Source organism: Protomyctophum parallelum (genome assembly GCF_964188405.1).
Source record: "Protomyctophum parallelum genome assembly, chromosome: 1".
Classification (NCBI taxonomy): domain Eukaryota; kingdom Metazoa; phylum Chordata; class Actinopteri; order Myctophiformes; family Myctophidae; genus Protomyctophum; species Protomyctophum parallelum.
Window position 1 is genome coordinate 42,541,346 of NC_139697.1, and position 16,660 is coordinate 42,558,005.

Sequence of the window (16,660 nt, forward strand, 5' to 3'; positions counted from 1 at the left end):
AACACTCAAAAAATGTGGAGGAGAGGAAGTAAAGTAAAAACAAATTTATTCTAGAAAGAAAGTTATTCTAAAAAAAATGCCAACATGTTTCAACCAGTTATGGTCTTCATCAGGGCGGGAACTGACAAAGACCGTAACTGGTCGAAATGTTGGCAATCTTTACAGAATAAAATGTGTTAACACAATCACAGATTGTATCTGCAATGACACTAAAACAAAACAATGAAAACCATATCCACGATATAGATTTGAATTTATGGAACCTTTTATTCAAACACAGTAGTACCTTTAACAATCCAAAATAAATGGATGGACAATGGAAGAAATAGATATAGATAGATACTGTAGATTGATAAATAATTACTGATGTCTTTCATATTCATAAGTAAAAACAAAAGAAGTAGTATGTGTGACGGGAGGATAATACTGGGATCTTGACCCTGTCCCTGTGGACAATAAGTGCAACATTTGGGGCCTCAACAAACAGATATTCCCAGACACAACAGAGTGATTGAGCTAAATTGTTTGACCACAGCTTTTAAAGAGAAGATCAATCAAAGCACCATAGGGTCTGGAGAAAAGCCCAGTTCTAACGAGAAAGGCCTAATACTGAATATAGATATGACTGCACTGATTCGCTGGATTACTCTGAACCCAGACAATCTGTAACTTACAACAAACCTGCAAGATATCATGACAGAAAATGTGGGTAATATCCTATTGCTTGAAAAACACTGCTGTACACATGGCATGATAAACTAAGAAACATCTAGCAGCTGTAGATACAGTGCATTGCATTATGTCTATATATTTTCGTGGTATTTTCGTCGATGATTATGGACATTCTGTGTTCACTAACAATACATGCAGCAGTGTCTGTGGTCAACATCAATTACCTTCGCTAGACGTCGCTAACGCAATATGACATTTAGGGCATGGAAAACTACAATGCTTCAACGCTTCAGTTATATATAGTGTTTACATTCATATAACTTTGAATATCATAACTTCTTAAACTTTCTAAATATCCTCAAATTAACATACACGTACTATATCATCAAACATTTCAGCAGTTGTATAGTAAGTGAGGGAACATGTTTTAGGTCTATGAATAGGGAAAAGGTGTCATCTCGCACTGAATTTGGCAAATAAGAGTATAGTTTGACATACAGCCACACGGTCATACATAAGCCTGCTGAATGACACTGTATGTCTGGTGACATCTAAATGCAATGAATGGACTAAAATTGTGTGGAAACAATTCGGAGAACCAATGCAAAGACTTAGGGCGGTCCTTCATTTTGGGACGGTGATATGATTGTTTTTCACAGTATAGTAGATTTGTTAGTGGCTGTTTTTGCTGCCGTTGTAGCCCAAACATCGTATTTTGTCACCAGACTATACCGGTAGCTTGGCATAGTTCTCTGATCCACTGAAGTGAGAGTGACAGCAAAGAAACAAAGCCAAGTGATCCTGCACTACTAGATGCTCTTTGGAAAGTATTTAAAGCCTCACTATGTAACTTTATTTAATGAATACACTTTTATTTTGTCAAAGTGCATATAATAATGGTAGAGAATATATACAATATATACAATTGGGGTGGTTGTATTTTGTCTCCCTTGCTCTTCTATTGAGACATTTAGATTGTGTCGAAGGTCATGTCTCACCTAGACACAGGATCTGACACAAAGTTTGACCTGATGGTCAAGATTCATTTCATCCCCTGAGCAAGCAGCCAGCTCTATTAGCTCAATGGTAAAATAAAAATGCAGCACTTGCGCAGGCATGAACCGGGTTCAAATCCGGGGGAGAAGAGGAAAGTTACATAGTGCAGCTTTAGTATATAGAATTGTACATTTTGTTCTACGACATAAATCACACACGATAATATCTCAACTGTGAATTGTGGAGCCATAGTGTCCTTAAACATAATCTTAAACGTCTTTTAATTGGATGTGTGGCTCAGAAATTGTTAAATGTTGATTTGTGGATATATCTTCCTCTATTCGCTACAGAGCAAGCTACTGAGTTTCTTAATTCATCTAAAACCAAAACCCAATGCAAAGATTCCATTGGAGCACATGTTGGAGGTAAACTTGTGGTTGGTTTAGAACACGATGACATCATTCCTGTAGCAGCAGCTATATGGACGCTTTCCCCAGCATCCTCTGACTGGTAAACACACCTCAAGTTTACTTACTGCACTTTTCAACCTCATATTTATATGAATTGGTCCTCATTAATGCTCATTATAAGATGGCACCATTTCTGTCTACTCACTTTGTATGTCAGAGGCGGCGGGCATGGACAGTTCAGAGACCTGCATACCGATGCCATCATCTAAATTCTGAAAAGCTAATCCTGGTAGGTTTAGCATGATGAACCAGAAGCATTTGTTTGAAATGACCATGATGATGACACAGTGGAACCGTCCAGATACAGAGCACAGCTCACAGAGAATGTAGACAGAAATGCCACTGTCACAAATAAGTCAGGACCCATATATATGGAGATGATGTTGAAACATTTTTTTTAGGGGCGCTATAGCCCCTCCTAGCTTTGTGAGTTTGTGTGTATATGAGCAGTGCTCAGCAAATCGGCTGAGCACGGAATGTGATGTATGATGAAATGATGTATGGTGATAAGAGCGCCCCTCACTTCACACAAGTGTGATTTTTCCCTTTAAGTGTGGGTGTGAGTCGTTGAGGTGTCCCTGTGCCTGTATGTTATGAAGTGAACCATACACAGAGGCTGTCCGGGCTGGGACATTGCTGTTCTCACCAACACTATAAAATAAACAGGATTTTAAAAGGGATAGTTCACCCCCAAAATCTGAATTATTTTCTATCTCACCCCATGGTGACTTGAATTCATGGATAATTTTGTTGCATTCAAGCCAATAATTTGATGACCAGCAATTCTCTCTATGGATACATAACCACTGCTGGCTTAGGAATCCGACAAAAACAAAAATATCCTTGAATTCAAGTCTCCATGGGCTGAGTAATCGATAGTTTCGGTGAACTATCCCTTTAAATACACAGTTGGGGAGGCGTGGCGGGGGTTCAGGGTTCTGTAGCGATGATCTCAATTTCAATGGGCTCCACCTGTGGTTCAGTAGGTGGGGTGGTGGCTTCCTCCTCCACCTCCAGCTGCTCCAAATCTGGCTCTGTCACAACTACTGCCACCTGCTGGAGAGACAGAGACAACTTACTCAGTGAACACACTTTAAACATGTGCAGTAAAGGATGTGAAAACACGACTAACTGTTTCATAGTTTAGGAAACTAAGTGCATGATGAAATTGTGAGTGTTGGTTTAACTCTGAGAGTGTGTAAATATGGACCGGACCCATGCATATGTTGAATCTGAATCCTTGATTCTTTGTCAGGAAATACTGTATTTTGTAGGCTACTAATGAGTTCTATTTTAAGTTATAGAATGAATTGCTTGAGCATTACATATACGAACACAACATTACATATAAGAACACAACAAAGATGCAGTTTGTTAAAGCTAATGAAGCAATAATAATCAGAGTTACCTGTGGTTCTGCAGGCTGCACCACAGGGGACTGCGCTACAGGGGATTGAGCTGGCATCACTGCAGCAGCAGCTGTAGCAGCCTGCACTGCAGGGATGGCTGGAGGGCGGCTTTGAGGATAGACCGGCCGATGATGGCTGGGAGCCTGCAAGAATGAATGAATGAATGAAACAGTGTGAAGAGCTGGTAACATCACTTGCTAATGAAGGGCAATAGTCGAATTCACAGAGGTGTGCCCTGGGCGCGGCCATTACTGAGGTGTAATCCATGGAGCCAGGTGTAGCTAATCAGTGCTGCTGCACTTAATGGTAGGGGAGAGCCGCCACGATTGTAACGCGTCATGGTTGTAACATGAACATTATCTCTTGATTATGTATGTGTACAGCAACGTGCCCAGGAAGTTTGAAGTGTTTACCTTCATCCTACGGGGAGTTATTGGCGAAAAACTGACTTTTCTCAAAAAGAGTACAATGCTTTTCTTTGATGTTGGTGAATAAAAATCCACATGGATGTCTTCATGCTTATGTTCATTAGTTTGCATCGTGTTTAGGCGGAATGCACGTTCATTCTGGTCTGTAAGCAACGCCAAACAACAACTTGCAAAAGTGGATCAATTGTAACACACGCCGGCTCCATTCAATACCATTATATGTCATATTTACATATTTGACATATTGGCCAATATTATATGTTCAGTCAGCTGTCTTTCATTACAGAGTGTATTCTAAATTAGTTTAGGGTTGTATAACATTGTACAACTCAATCAATCAAACGTTTATTTAATCAATGTATTTTCCCATTGAACTGACTCAAACGCCCAAACTGGTACACCCGATAACATTTAATATTTCCCTTATGTTTGATACATTTTCTTATCACATCCATGGTATGAAAACAATGCTAAGGAGTTGCTTCAATGAAATATAATTGCTTTAAGCTGAAAACGATATGTTTAATGGTGTTTTTTAGCGTTGTTACATTTATCACGCATGCCGTTACAATTAATCCGATATGCGCAGCAAATGTAACACTGGAACAGGGTCCACGTTCGGTTTAATAACTCCCGAACTGTTTTATCAACAAAAAAAAACTTGAAGTGGTTTATGGTAGCAGACATGTGTAGGTCCGTTGCCTGAAAATATATGTGTAGATAAACGGATCTCTGAATAAAAAAATCAATCGTGCAAAGTGTTACATCCTTGGCGGCTCTCCCCTACACCTCAGTAATGGTCGCACCCAGGCAAGCCTCTGTGAATTTGTCTATAGGTAGCATAACTTAGACACAGATAAGGAATTAACTTGAATAGCTATAGCGTCATGGGGTGAACGTTTGCCGAAAATAGTGGATCTACATGACATGTTGCGATGCGTCGTGAAGTTATAAATATGCTATATTTGGCAAAGACATTTGGTGCAGAGGGGAATACTAGCAGACCTAGAGCCCCAGGGTCCCATGCAGTCAACAAGGGAAAATAGAAAATAATAATAATAATAAAAAGAAAATATTAGCACAGCATTGTCCAGAGTGACAAAAGGAGCAGATAAAAATAAGCCAGAATGTGGAGTGCACGTGGACTCACCTGAGTTCCACCAGCAGCCATGACACTGAGTCCAAACATCATGGCGGTGATACAGAGCAGAAGTTCCAGAACCAAGAAGATCACCAGGGTTCCCAGGATACCGTCGATCAACAGCTAGCCACGACCATCCACGAGAAGAGACGCATATCAATCACATGCATGGTGGACATACGGTATATGCATCTTTGTGCATAACTGGAATTATGGATAAGGGGTCAGGATAGATACGCCTTTTTGGGGAGGGGTCAGAATAAATGATGGACTTAGATGGTTATGGACTTAGAACTGCTCTGAGAAAGTAAACCCAGGCAGGACTTGTGTATGTCAACTTCTCGAAACCCTAGACTACAGAACCTATTGCACAATTTGAAAATATCAGCATTGAAAAAGAAACATGTAAGGTGACATTCTGTGAGAAAATATAATAAACATTTGTTTTTCCTTGTTTTTTTGCTACATTTAAGTATAACAAAAAAACAATGTTTTCAACCAACATTACACCAGTCATGCTGTAGGTTCAGTCACAGTGCATGTCTTTCTTTTACAATACTTTCATAAGGCTTCCGAACAGTCCTTAATAATTCAATACATTTGGATGAAAACAAAAAGGTATTGCTTGATAAGAGCATTACTTACTTTACACTTTTGCTCGATCAGCCCAGTGCATTTCCTGAAACAATGTTGCTGCAGACAAAGACATATGGGATCTGTTTTCTTTTATTAAATGTACATTATTATTATTATTAGTTTATTGTGGATTTGATTCGCCTACATTGAAGTGTATTCAAGAATACAGTTGAATATGATTGAATTTGATTTGTGATGTTTATTATTTCAAAATAGCTCCCTCTTAACAATTATCTGTGGTCAAAGATCTACCATTGATCTAACAGGCCAACCTTTATCTGTTTTATAAAGTGTCTCATCAATGATACATGCCATTTGCTGTTATATTATACTGATTGATAATAATTGTTATTTATGCACACCTTTGCTGCAAATTAAAGTGTAAATGTGGTGATTTCACAAAATATGGCAAACAGCTAAAATAGCCAGACAAGCCAGTCTACGTGCAAGGACACAACTCACATTACTATATGCACTGTGAGCACAATTACACATTACACAATAGGGATGCCAGCTAATATTCCCTGCAGGTCCAAGCACTATGCAAAATGCAAATAACATATAGGCCTAAAATCACCAAACTTACCCTTTAACAAGAATAAAAGTGAAACACTTTAGGAGCTTTTGCACAAAATATAAGAGGGAGCTAAGATGAAATGTAGAAACTGATAACTATGTTCAGTATGCTGCAATGTATTTCACAATGAGTGTAATGACGTTTTAACCCATTCTGGGCGGGAACCCCTTTTGGTGTTGCATTATGTAATGCTATATCTATTGAAAAATAGCAGATCTACAAGCTCATAGCACGGCACCGAGTGCTGCGCTACGAGCTTGTAGGTCTGCTATTTTTGAAGAATCGTGAAAAGTGACATGAAAGTGTTTGAGAACGACTGACATAGAAAAACATACATTTTTCAAGAAAACAGGATTTAGAAGACATTTGCAGAATCGTTCCCAGGTCAAAATGGGACAAATTCTCAGATGAGCCCAGTGGCGGCCTAATATATGTTTCAATCGTTTCAATTGAAACGGGCCTCGAGCCTCCAGGGGCCTTTTTTTGTAAAAAAGAAATAGTAGTAGTAGTAGTAGTAGTAGTAGTAATATTGCATTGCAGCCTTCCAATCAGCCTTGTCAATTATTCAGCCTCATCCTGTACGTCCACTTACCACTAGTTGGCAGCAGCTAATAATCACTGCCGGTACTCGACCTGTCATGTCACATTGACCAACTTGTTTGGTTGTAATTGTTCCCACTTCCCAGTGTGTGCACTCACTGCACTAGCAGCGCTGACAGTTGCGATTGCATCATTGTATAGCCTATGTTGCCTTCCAGTTATACCTTAAAGTAAAAGAATGTTTAATCAAGCAAGCTGTATTTTATTTTATTTTATTTTTTATAATTATTAATTATAAAAATTATGACGTCATGAGCGGGGCCTCCCGATCCTGGATGAGCCCATACACGATTGTCGGAACTTGATTCAAATTGTTTTATTGGACAGAGCAGCACGTGTGTGTGAATTGTTCTACAGTATGCAAACATTGTTTCATTCTTGCACCAGGCAAGTCTGTGTATAGTTGCACTTTGATGTGTAAATTGTTCATTTATTTACCACAATTCTTCAACAAGGTCGTATATACCGATGAGACCTTCAGTTTCATCACATTTAAAATTGTAATGAATCCGAATGTAGATATACCAAAAATATTATCACTTGGAGACAGAGAATTTAATTGTATATCTTTGACCACAGTGAGCTAGTGGATTGAGTGGGGCTATTAAATACCAATACACTGATTGATCTGCTATATTAGACATGCAATAATTCACATAATCCACATAATCCTCACATAATTGTCTCCACCAGGCCGAAAGGCCAAAAGTTTGGGCCCAGAGATTAAGTAGACACTAGTATGGGATGATGTGATCAACTCGCTTTACACTTTTCTGATCCGATCTAGAATCAGCCAGCTTATGTTTGGGATCTGCGCTCCCAAACATAATTCCTGAATGACAGGGTTAGGGCTTAAATCTCATGAATCCATCAAGTTTCTTCAAGTACTTTTTGGAATGTTTTGTTTTGTCGTGTATATAGGGGGAACAATAACATTGTGGCACCCAAATGGACAAGGATCTGATGGGATCTAGAGTAGAGTGTAGAGTAGAGTGTAGAGTTAATGAGGCTTTCCTTCACAATGGAAAGCCTGGTGACACAAGGTTAGTAGAAGCTAAAGCTTGATTTATACCTCATCGCGCGAAGGTGTCACACACCAAAAACAGCCGATGTACAAGCTCACAACTGCGAGCTCATAAATCGGCTATTTTTGACGCAAGTGTCATCAAAAACGCCCATGCCCATAAGGCTAATGAAGAGTTTACCACAGCGTGTAGCTCCAACCTGCGGCAGTGTTCACAGTGGTAGGAGTCCTGGCGGTACGGCAGGTGTTTGGACATCAGGCCCAGGGCGGCCGTCGCAAACGCAGCGCTGATCAGATGCAGCACCAGCACCACTTTCACCTATACAATACACATGGCATGCAACAAGCAGCTCACATACATATAGTATACATCACAGTGATTTCAGTGAGTTTCAAACTCAAATCATCTCTTATCAGTCAGTCAGCCTGCCTGCCTGCCTATATGTACATACTACATACACAGTATGCATTGTACACACCCAGTAATGCAACATCAATAGTGTTGGCAACCTCGATTATTTCATGTTTGACATGGTGAGTTCAAACGGTGTGAGGCTGAGTTGGTCAGTTGCCTTACAATACCAAACTTAATCATTGCTGATACGGCAATCACAGTACCCTATAAAGTGTGACATAGCATTACTATTAGTAAACTATAATTGTTTACTAACATATTATTATTCTGTCATACATAGGTATCAGAAATGAGATTATTAACCACATAATTAACTACTTATAAGCACTGTTGTATGTATACCTTGGCTAATCGGTGTACAAAATAGTATAAACAAACTATATTTTTAATGTTTCTGGGACGGTACGGTAAATGTGGTTTAGATTATTCATTGTTCTGTAATTAAAACTCACCCAGAAGAGAGATGGAAACCTCCCACTGTGGACCAGCACTGAACCAGACAACGACACCTGTACATCACAACAATGAAACGTTTTACAACAACAACAACAATAATAATAATAACAATAATATTAATAGAACTGTGTGTATGCGTGCCTGCGTGCGTGCGTGTGTTGGCACTGACCTGGACCACAACGATGAGGAACAGAGCTACGTCTGAGGTGAAGTGGACCTCATGAATCTGCAGAACGGAGGAACTCAGACACAGGATAAGAGCTCCGATGATGATCTGGATGGCCTGGGGGGAGATAGAATGAATCAGTGCGTTTGGTGTAGGTGTGTGTTTGTGCGTGCGTGCGTGCGTGTGTGCAAGTGTGAGTGTGCGTGTGCATGTGCGTGCATGCATGTATACATGTTACATCTTCTATAAGAGTACACAAGAGTACAAATCTTTGGTTTTGGTGCCTCAATATTGTAGCAGCAACAATAACAAAGCAATAATTAAGAATAATAGCAACAACAGTACGAAAGAGAATAGGCAAGTTCATAGAAGATGCCGTGTGCTTGCATGGTTCCTAATAGTGTGCATATATCAGTGCAGTGTTGTGCGAGTGTTTGTGGTGTGTTTAAAGAGTGCAGTCCATGAATGAGGTTGCTCACCCCGAGTGTTTTGGGTTCCATCCGGTGGTAAGAATCCACCTGTGCCGGGGACAGAGTGGACACCGGGGGTGCCATGTCCTTCGCCATCATGGTCTGACGTTAGAGTCCCTCGTATGGTGACAAAGAAATGTGACTGTATGTAACAGAGCAAAGACAAAGTCATTATAACAGCATCACGGTGTCGGTTACCAAGTCAACCAAACAGTACAGTCATACCGTATTAAGTTGAATACCAATATCAGTTTGTATCATCTTTAACATACTTTAGTATTTTCATCCCGATAAAGCATAATCTTGACTTTAAACCATCACACACTAAAGTACTTGGTTGATTTGTAGGCGCATGATTAGCTTTTTTCATGACATTTGTAATGAGCTTGTATATTGTAGCATTGTGCCTAGACCAGCGTTTCTCAGAGCGGGTTCCGGGCGGGGACCCTCAGGGGGTCCTTAAGGGCGTTCCAGGAGGTCCCCAGCTAAATTAGTTAGAACCCATTTCTAAGCTTTGGCTATAGATTCCCTGGAACAGTTTCAGAAGGGAGTCCACGGGGTCCTGGACATGAAACTATCTGACAACCACTGGCCTAACATGCAGGCACAGTAATAACATACTGTATGATATGGTGATATGAATCGTTTATTCTTCATCAACTCTTTTTCTGTCAATACTGTGTTGTGTCTGGCATATCTTATTGTCTCCAACAGGCCGAAGGCATGGGGAGAGTATGTTTTGCACTCCGTCCGTCCGTCCGTGTGTCCGTCCATCCGTCTGTGAACAGCTAATCTCCGTCAATGCCAAATTTTGCACACATACTCCTTAGATGCCAACGATGAACCTCTGCCCCAACATTTCCAGAACAGCCTGTTATAGCACCACCAGGAGGCCGCTTTGTGCAAAACAGGTTTTTGTACAGTACACCTACAGATTTTGTCCAAACATCACGCAAATTATCTCTAGATATTAATCTCTAGAGCCAGTCAACGAAACGGGTCTTTCAGATTTCTTAGACTCCATCTTAATTGGCTAAGATTGGCTTCCAAAGTTGGCAGGAGTGCTCAGTTTCAAACAAAATGCTGCAAATCATGAACACATCGTGTGATTTCCGCAAAATTGTGCACGCACATTCCCACTAGGCCGAGGAAGAAATGCCACTTGAACATTTTCAACTCAGCCTCATGGTGGCGCTATAACTGCTATAACTTTGTATGCACACTCCCTAGAGGCCAAGGAAAAACCTTTGCCTGGAATTTTTCACATCTGCACCAGCGCCACCAGGAGGCCGACATATGTAAAACACATTTTCTAATATTACTCCTTCAGATTTTATCCACATTTCACGCAAAGAGTAAAAGAGTAAAAGAGTAACGTTTGAGGCAGACTAAACATCAGTCACTCTGCCATTCACTGTAGTAGAAGAGGTGCGCCTTGTGAGGGTTTAAACCCCGCAGCTACGTCGAGTCCGCCTACAGGAAATACGAAGGCTGCGACCATGAGACCCGCTATGGAATCGGTCTATAGGCTGAGGAAGAAATGCCACTTGACAATTTTCAAATCAGCCTCATGGTGTCGTCCTAAACATTTTGCCAAACATCACACACACTCCCTAGTTGATCATTGTTCCCCTCAGAATAGGGATTAAATGTCAAGTAAGGAGTTATTGTCTGTCTGTCGTAATGGAAATTACTATTCTCTCAAGTTTAGGGGGAACGTTTTACATATTTGTGTACCAAAATATTATATGACATAAATGTAAGGTTCTAACTATGTAATTCAGGGGTGCCTTGGATGAAAATGTTATTTACAGGGGAGCCCTTGTGATAGAACTTCCCGATGACAGAGTCCAAAGTGTTGAATTAGAAGTAGATTATTTACCAAGCAAATGCATCTTCTCTGTGGAGGGTTCGGCATAATTAGCTAGCTCCCAAATGTGACCGTTCATTACTTATTGGAGACTTTCACAAAGACATCTCTCAGACATAATTTCAAAATCGCATGACATTCCGACATCGTCTAGACTAGAGCACAGTCTGCAGTACATGAATACAATCAATTACTTGTAGCCTTTTGGTCAAAAGATTCCACAGAAGCTCTCACAAATTGGGTCAATAACAATCTTGGGTGACATTTAAAACAGTCCACGCTTTTGTCTTAATGGTCAAGGCAGATGGCTCACCCAGCCGCTCCTTCGCCAGGAAGGGTGGTTGTGACTCTGTGCAAGATACGCCATGAGTGTCACCAAAAATGTGAACATTGAATGAATACCATTTGTGTGGCATCAGTACCAGGGACATCTGTTTTTGTGTTTAGTGTCTGCAAAAGCAGGCAAGCGCAACCAATGACATATGCATGAATTAGGAACGCCAGGTTGAAAGTGGTTACCGGTATGTTACATTTGAGTGAGCTTTATTTTAATAGCTATATATAGCCTATACTCATGGAGGTTTTCTCATGCCGGAAACATTGCAAACAGCAGGGGGCAGGCCACAGTTTATTTTTAATGTTATTACCATTTTATTTATTATTTAATTTAGACAAAGAGCAGATTTAGTTTCGTGACAGGACATACTAGTGTAATATGACTGTTGGACTGCATAGACCAGTAAGACGCCTGAGGCCGAGAAGCGACCTCGCCCTTAATCCGCCTGGGTGACAGTAGACTGCTGGGCGAGCTGGCACTTTGGAACAGGGCGTCAGATCAACAAATGGAATGAATGATGTGCTGGCCATATATGGAGCGTGTCTTGAGTGTACATAGTTGGACGAGGTCATGATCAACATGGAATGTCAGAACAGGTCAGCTCCATATATGGAGATCTAAGGGTGGCAGCGGTGGCAGTGTCTTGAGTGTACAATGAGGGCCCAGGTAGAGCCGGGCCTTAATTTTCGGGCCTGTTGAGAACTCTAGTTTTCGCCGGAGCGTGATGGACAGACTGACTGACGGACTAACTGACTGTGACTAACGAGAAATGCACAATTTCATAGTTAACTGCGACCTGCAGTCGTAATAATAAGTCAATCCTATGGCCAGACTAATATCACTGCATGCCGTAGATATTAGTCTGGAACTTTGGTGTGGATAATGTATTTCCAATGGGCGGTTACAAAAAAAAGGTCTCACTTTGAATGGTCTCTTAAATGTAGGCTAATTCAAACTGAGGGATGCCATACCAATCTCCCCAGGGATTTAGTTTTTCCTATGGCAGATTCATCTGGTTTCCAGGCTAAGTCTATCCTATGGCAGATTCATCTGGTTTCCAGGCTAAATCAATCCTATGGCAGATTCATCTGGTTTCCAGGCTAAGTCAAGGCAGATTCATCTGGTTTCCCGGCTAAGTCAATCCTATATGGCAGATTCATCTGGTTTCCAGGCTAAGTCAAGGCAGATTCATCTGGTTTCCAGGCTAAGTCAATCCTATGGCAGATTCATCTGGTTTCCAGGCTAAGTCAATCCTATCTTGGAAAGAGAATGGTCACTTGAGGTTTTGTTCTATTTTGACAACTGATTCAATAAAACAATACAATTAAAAGCCTCTGATATTTCAGTCAGTCTCTGTGACACTACAATGGCAAACATATTTTCATAATTCGGTGTACTGTAATGGTGTAACCAATGGATCTTTTATTTATTTGAGTGTGTCATGGTAGGCTACATGTCACTGTCCATGGTGCTTAAGGCAGTGACTGTCACCCTGTGATCCGTTCTGAGCTCTGACATTCGTCTTTTTTTAAACCATAAATAGCTGAAATAAACTGATAGTCTGACAAATTATAATAATGGACTGCACCCCTTCAGAGGTGGGTCTGGTTATAACAGTTATATCGGTGTCTTTAAAGATATATTCAGTGATTTCACTTAATTCAAATATCACTTATTTTTTTGTTTTGTAGTGATAATCCTCCCTACTATAGAGTGTGCTGGCCATATAAGGAGTTTCTCCCTGTCCCCAGTTATCCCCTGGGGGTCAAAAAACCTTAGGTTTCGTTTTTGACTCTCTATCCTGATTGGACGAAAGGCTGGGTCCCACAGCCAAAAACGAAACCTAAGGTTTTTTGAGTGAAATCACTGAATATACCTTTAAACCCAATTCAATGATGAAATGAAAGGCTTTTTTGCTTTTTCACCCGAAAAATGCTGTTTTTAATTTATTTATTTAATGTATTTACTTTGTGAAATTGTTGTATTGTATTGTGTTATACTTGATATGTGTCAAACAGTGAGAGATGGGGTTAATGTGTGGTGTTACAATAAAAAGAGTGTTCCTGCATACAAAGGTTGTTGTCATGACTTAGATCAGGGCCCCATGTAGGTCCTTACAATACAGAATATAGATCTATCCAAAACATCTGCAGCCAACGATGAATCTCTTAGTTTAAATGGCAATATAATATACATTGACATCCATAACACTAATACAAGCCTTGTGAAGGCATATATGATTGAAATGTGAGTGGGAAATACCTATATTTTATACCATTATACAGTGTCATGCAACAATATTTTAAATTAAATAATTGATTTGAGTGTTTGCTTCTGTAAGGCCATGTGTTTCTGTATATGGAGGACGGGAGGGGGACCTCCATTGGTTAATACGACTGGTTTGTTTTTATTTACACAGACTAAATGGAGCTAGAAATTTGTAAGGTAAACATTTATTTCATAATAATGATATACCACTATATAGCAGTATATGCCTACAGCATGCTAATCAGTTAAATTGCTGGGAAAATAAAATGAATCTATTGGAGTATAGCCTATACTTTTTCACAATAATCTAATAAATAAATAAAACACTATATCAAAGCATGAGCAGTATATGTGGAAATTATACAATTGATCAAAAACATGAAATTGACATGCAGCCAATCATCTGTTCTTTAGTTTACAGTCATGCTTCATGGCAGTAGGCCTACATTCACCCATAGCTATTAGGCGTACAGTCAGCTAATATACACTGCTATACAGGACCACACAGTCAAATGTTGGCAAGTCTCCAGGCACACTGCGCCATCATATACATGTGAACCTGTCCTGACTCCATGTCTGACTTCATCTCACAACTTAGCCAATAACAATAGCCTATACACTGATCAGAAATAGCTGCAGGCCTATATATTATGATGACAAAAGCTCCGTTTTTTATTTATTATTTGGGCCCACATGCCGTGATGATTAAATTATGTAAAGGAATTTATACGCCAGCCTAACCTTCATCATCGTCATCATCGCGTCCCATGTTCCCACAGTTTTAACAACACAATTAAGATATTTGTCTTACCTCCTCTGGATCAGACAAGCAGGTATTTCTTTTAATCCCGTCACTATAGTATTCTAGTCCTTTATATGTGACAGTGACAAGCCCTTTGGATGACAAATAACAGGCTATATAGGAGTATAGGCTACAGCAGCAGTCAGTGGGAGACTGACTGCATGGGTGTGTGCTGGTCGCTAACGGGACGTTATTTCACTGCAGTAGAAAGATGCGCTGCAGCGGAGCGGCTCGTTTACTCTCCGCCGTACGAGGGTGTCGCTCGCCCCCCCAAAATAACAAAATACCACAATTCCCCAGCGATTCTATTATGAAATAGGGGTATTTCACAATATAGGCTAATCGCTTTTCCCATCTGCACTATGCATAATCGCAGAACGATTGCATAGCAACACAGTCAGCGCTACAGTGCAAGACTTGTCTTATCCTACCCGTTAATAATACAAGTTGAGCCTTTACCATTTTTGCAAAGCCATGTGGTTGAAACACTGCATGCTATAAACTTGCTCCCATATTGCATATATAGGGCATCATTCACAGCATCACGGACATAGGCTATTCATTCATACTATAGCCATAGCAGCCTATAGAATGTTACATGAATCGCGTATAGAACTTTTAGCCTATGCCGCTTTCTAAACATTACCCGTAGGACTACTGTAGGCTACAGTGAGTGAATGATGCTGGATGTAACTCAAGGGCATGCAGCACAGCAGAGTTCTGGAAGGAAGCCGCGAGCAGCGTCACGCGGTGTCTGGTTAAATTAAAGGAACATAGGCTATACCACTATAATTTCTAGAACCCACAGTTACCTGATGGCCTGCCCTATGGCCGCTCTGTGCCGTCATAAGCGTAGCGATAGCAAGTTGGTTGTTCTCTATGGCAGTGATTATCTGTCATGTCAAGAAACTGCACCTTTATGTAGGATATATTTGGCCTGGTGTAGACTACCCGTACAAACTACAAAAACACATTTTTTTTAGTTTAGAGCTGAGGGTTAAAGCGTTTACACTAGATATTCCTGATGAACCCCAGGGGGTCCCTGCCACATGGGACAGTGCAGGACTCCATCAGCTATTTACCATCAGCATAGGATGAGATACGTAAATATAAGTGTGCTTTATTGATCAGTGAGCTGAGTGCAACAATGCTAGTGTACAAATTGTAAGAAAGTATGCAGATCATTTCTCTCATTGACATCTGAAGTGAAGGGTGTACGAGTACGGTGAATGGATAGTGCCAATCTAATTGGACAATCTGGGAACCAATCGGCAAAACAAAGGTAAAACAGTGCCATTTACCTTTACATTTGACGGGGTCAACAACACTCACTCAACAGTCTGTCTCGAGAGACTATAAACCATCCTTCACCGCCAGACTGTGCAGAGTTTGGAATGGGATTGAATGGGATTTATAAAAGTGAGAGGGAATTAGCACTTTATCGGCCCAGGGCCAGGCCATATACGGGACACCTGACCCTCTCATAGACAGACACTACAGGACTAGAATCAAAGATAACAGCTGGGTCATAACAGGCATCTGTGGGTGTATGCTGGTCCAGCATAAGGTAAGCTATGAAAAAAAAGTATAGCACAAGGTTTATGCTACCTCAATTAATCCTCACCTGGTGAAGTGGTTCACGGCCAGTCGGCAACCCGGCCGCTGCAGGCCCCAGGGGATTTAGTCCCCACCATGGTTCACTGGTAACAGGACACGTGTTTGTTTATGGATAGCCTGCTGTAGGTTAAATTGCATATGCGGTGAAGGTTTAACACATTTAAATAACAGCAAACGCTTTAAAGTTGAGAGGCTTATTTTTGAGCAGTGCTATAACCACCCCAACGCATGGCTTTGTGTGTATGTCTATTCCTTATTATTTGTTTGTAGGTCTATTCCTTATTATTTGTTTGTAGGTCTATTTCT

General features: G+C 40.6%; 1 protein-coding gene across 2 annotated transcripts; it reads right to left on the reverse strand.

The window, feature by feature from the left end:
- Positions 1–228: 228 nt before the first annotated feature.
- LOC310875489 (uncharacterized protein) lies at positions 229–14,909 on the reverse strand. 2 transcript variants are annotated; one of them, XM_083788740.1, is made up of 9 exons: positions 14,747–14,909; positions 9,470–9,602; positions 8,994–9,107; positions 8,821–8,877; positions 8,135–8,272; positions 5,762–5,809; positions 5,126–5,239; positions 3,547–3,690; positions 229–3,191 (listed from the first exon to the last, which is right to left on the reverse strand). In XM_083788740.1, exons 2-9 carry the CDS (start codon positions 9,557–9,559, stop codon positions 3,069–3,071), a joined length of 828 nt encoding a protein of 275 aa, XP_083644866.1. In that variant the 5' UTR covers positions 9,560–9,602; positions 14,747–14,909; the 3' UTR covers positions 229–3,068. The 2 variants fall into 2 exon arrangements, with proteins under 2 accessions (XP_083644866.1, XP_083644865.1); XM_083788739.1 differs by having other exon boundaries at positions 230–3,194.
- Positions 14,910–16,660: the final 1,751 nt, after the last annotated feature.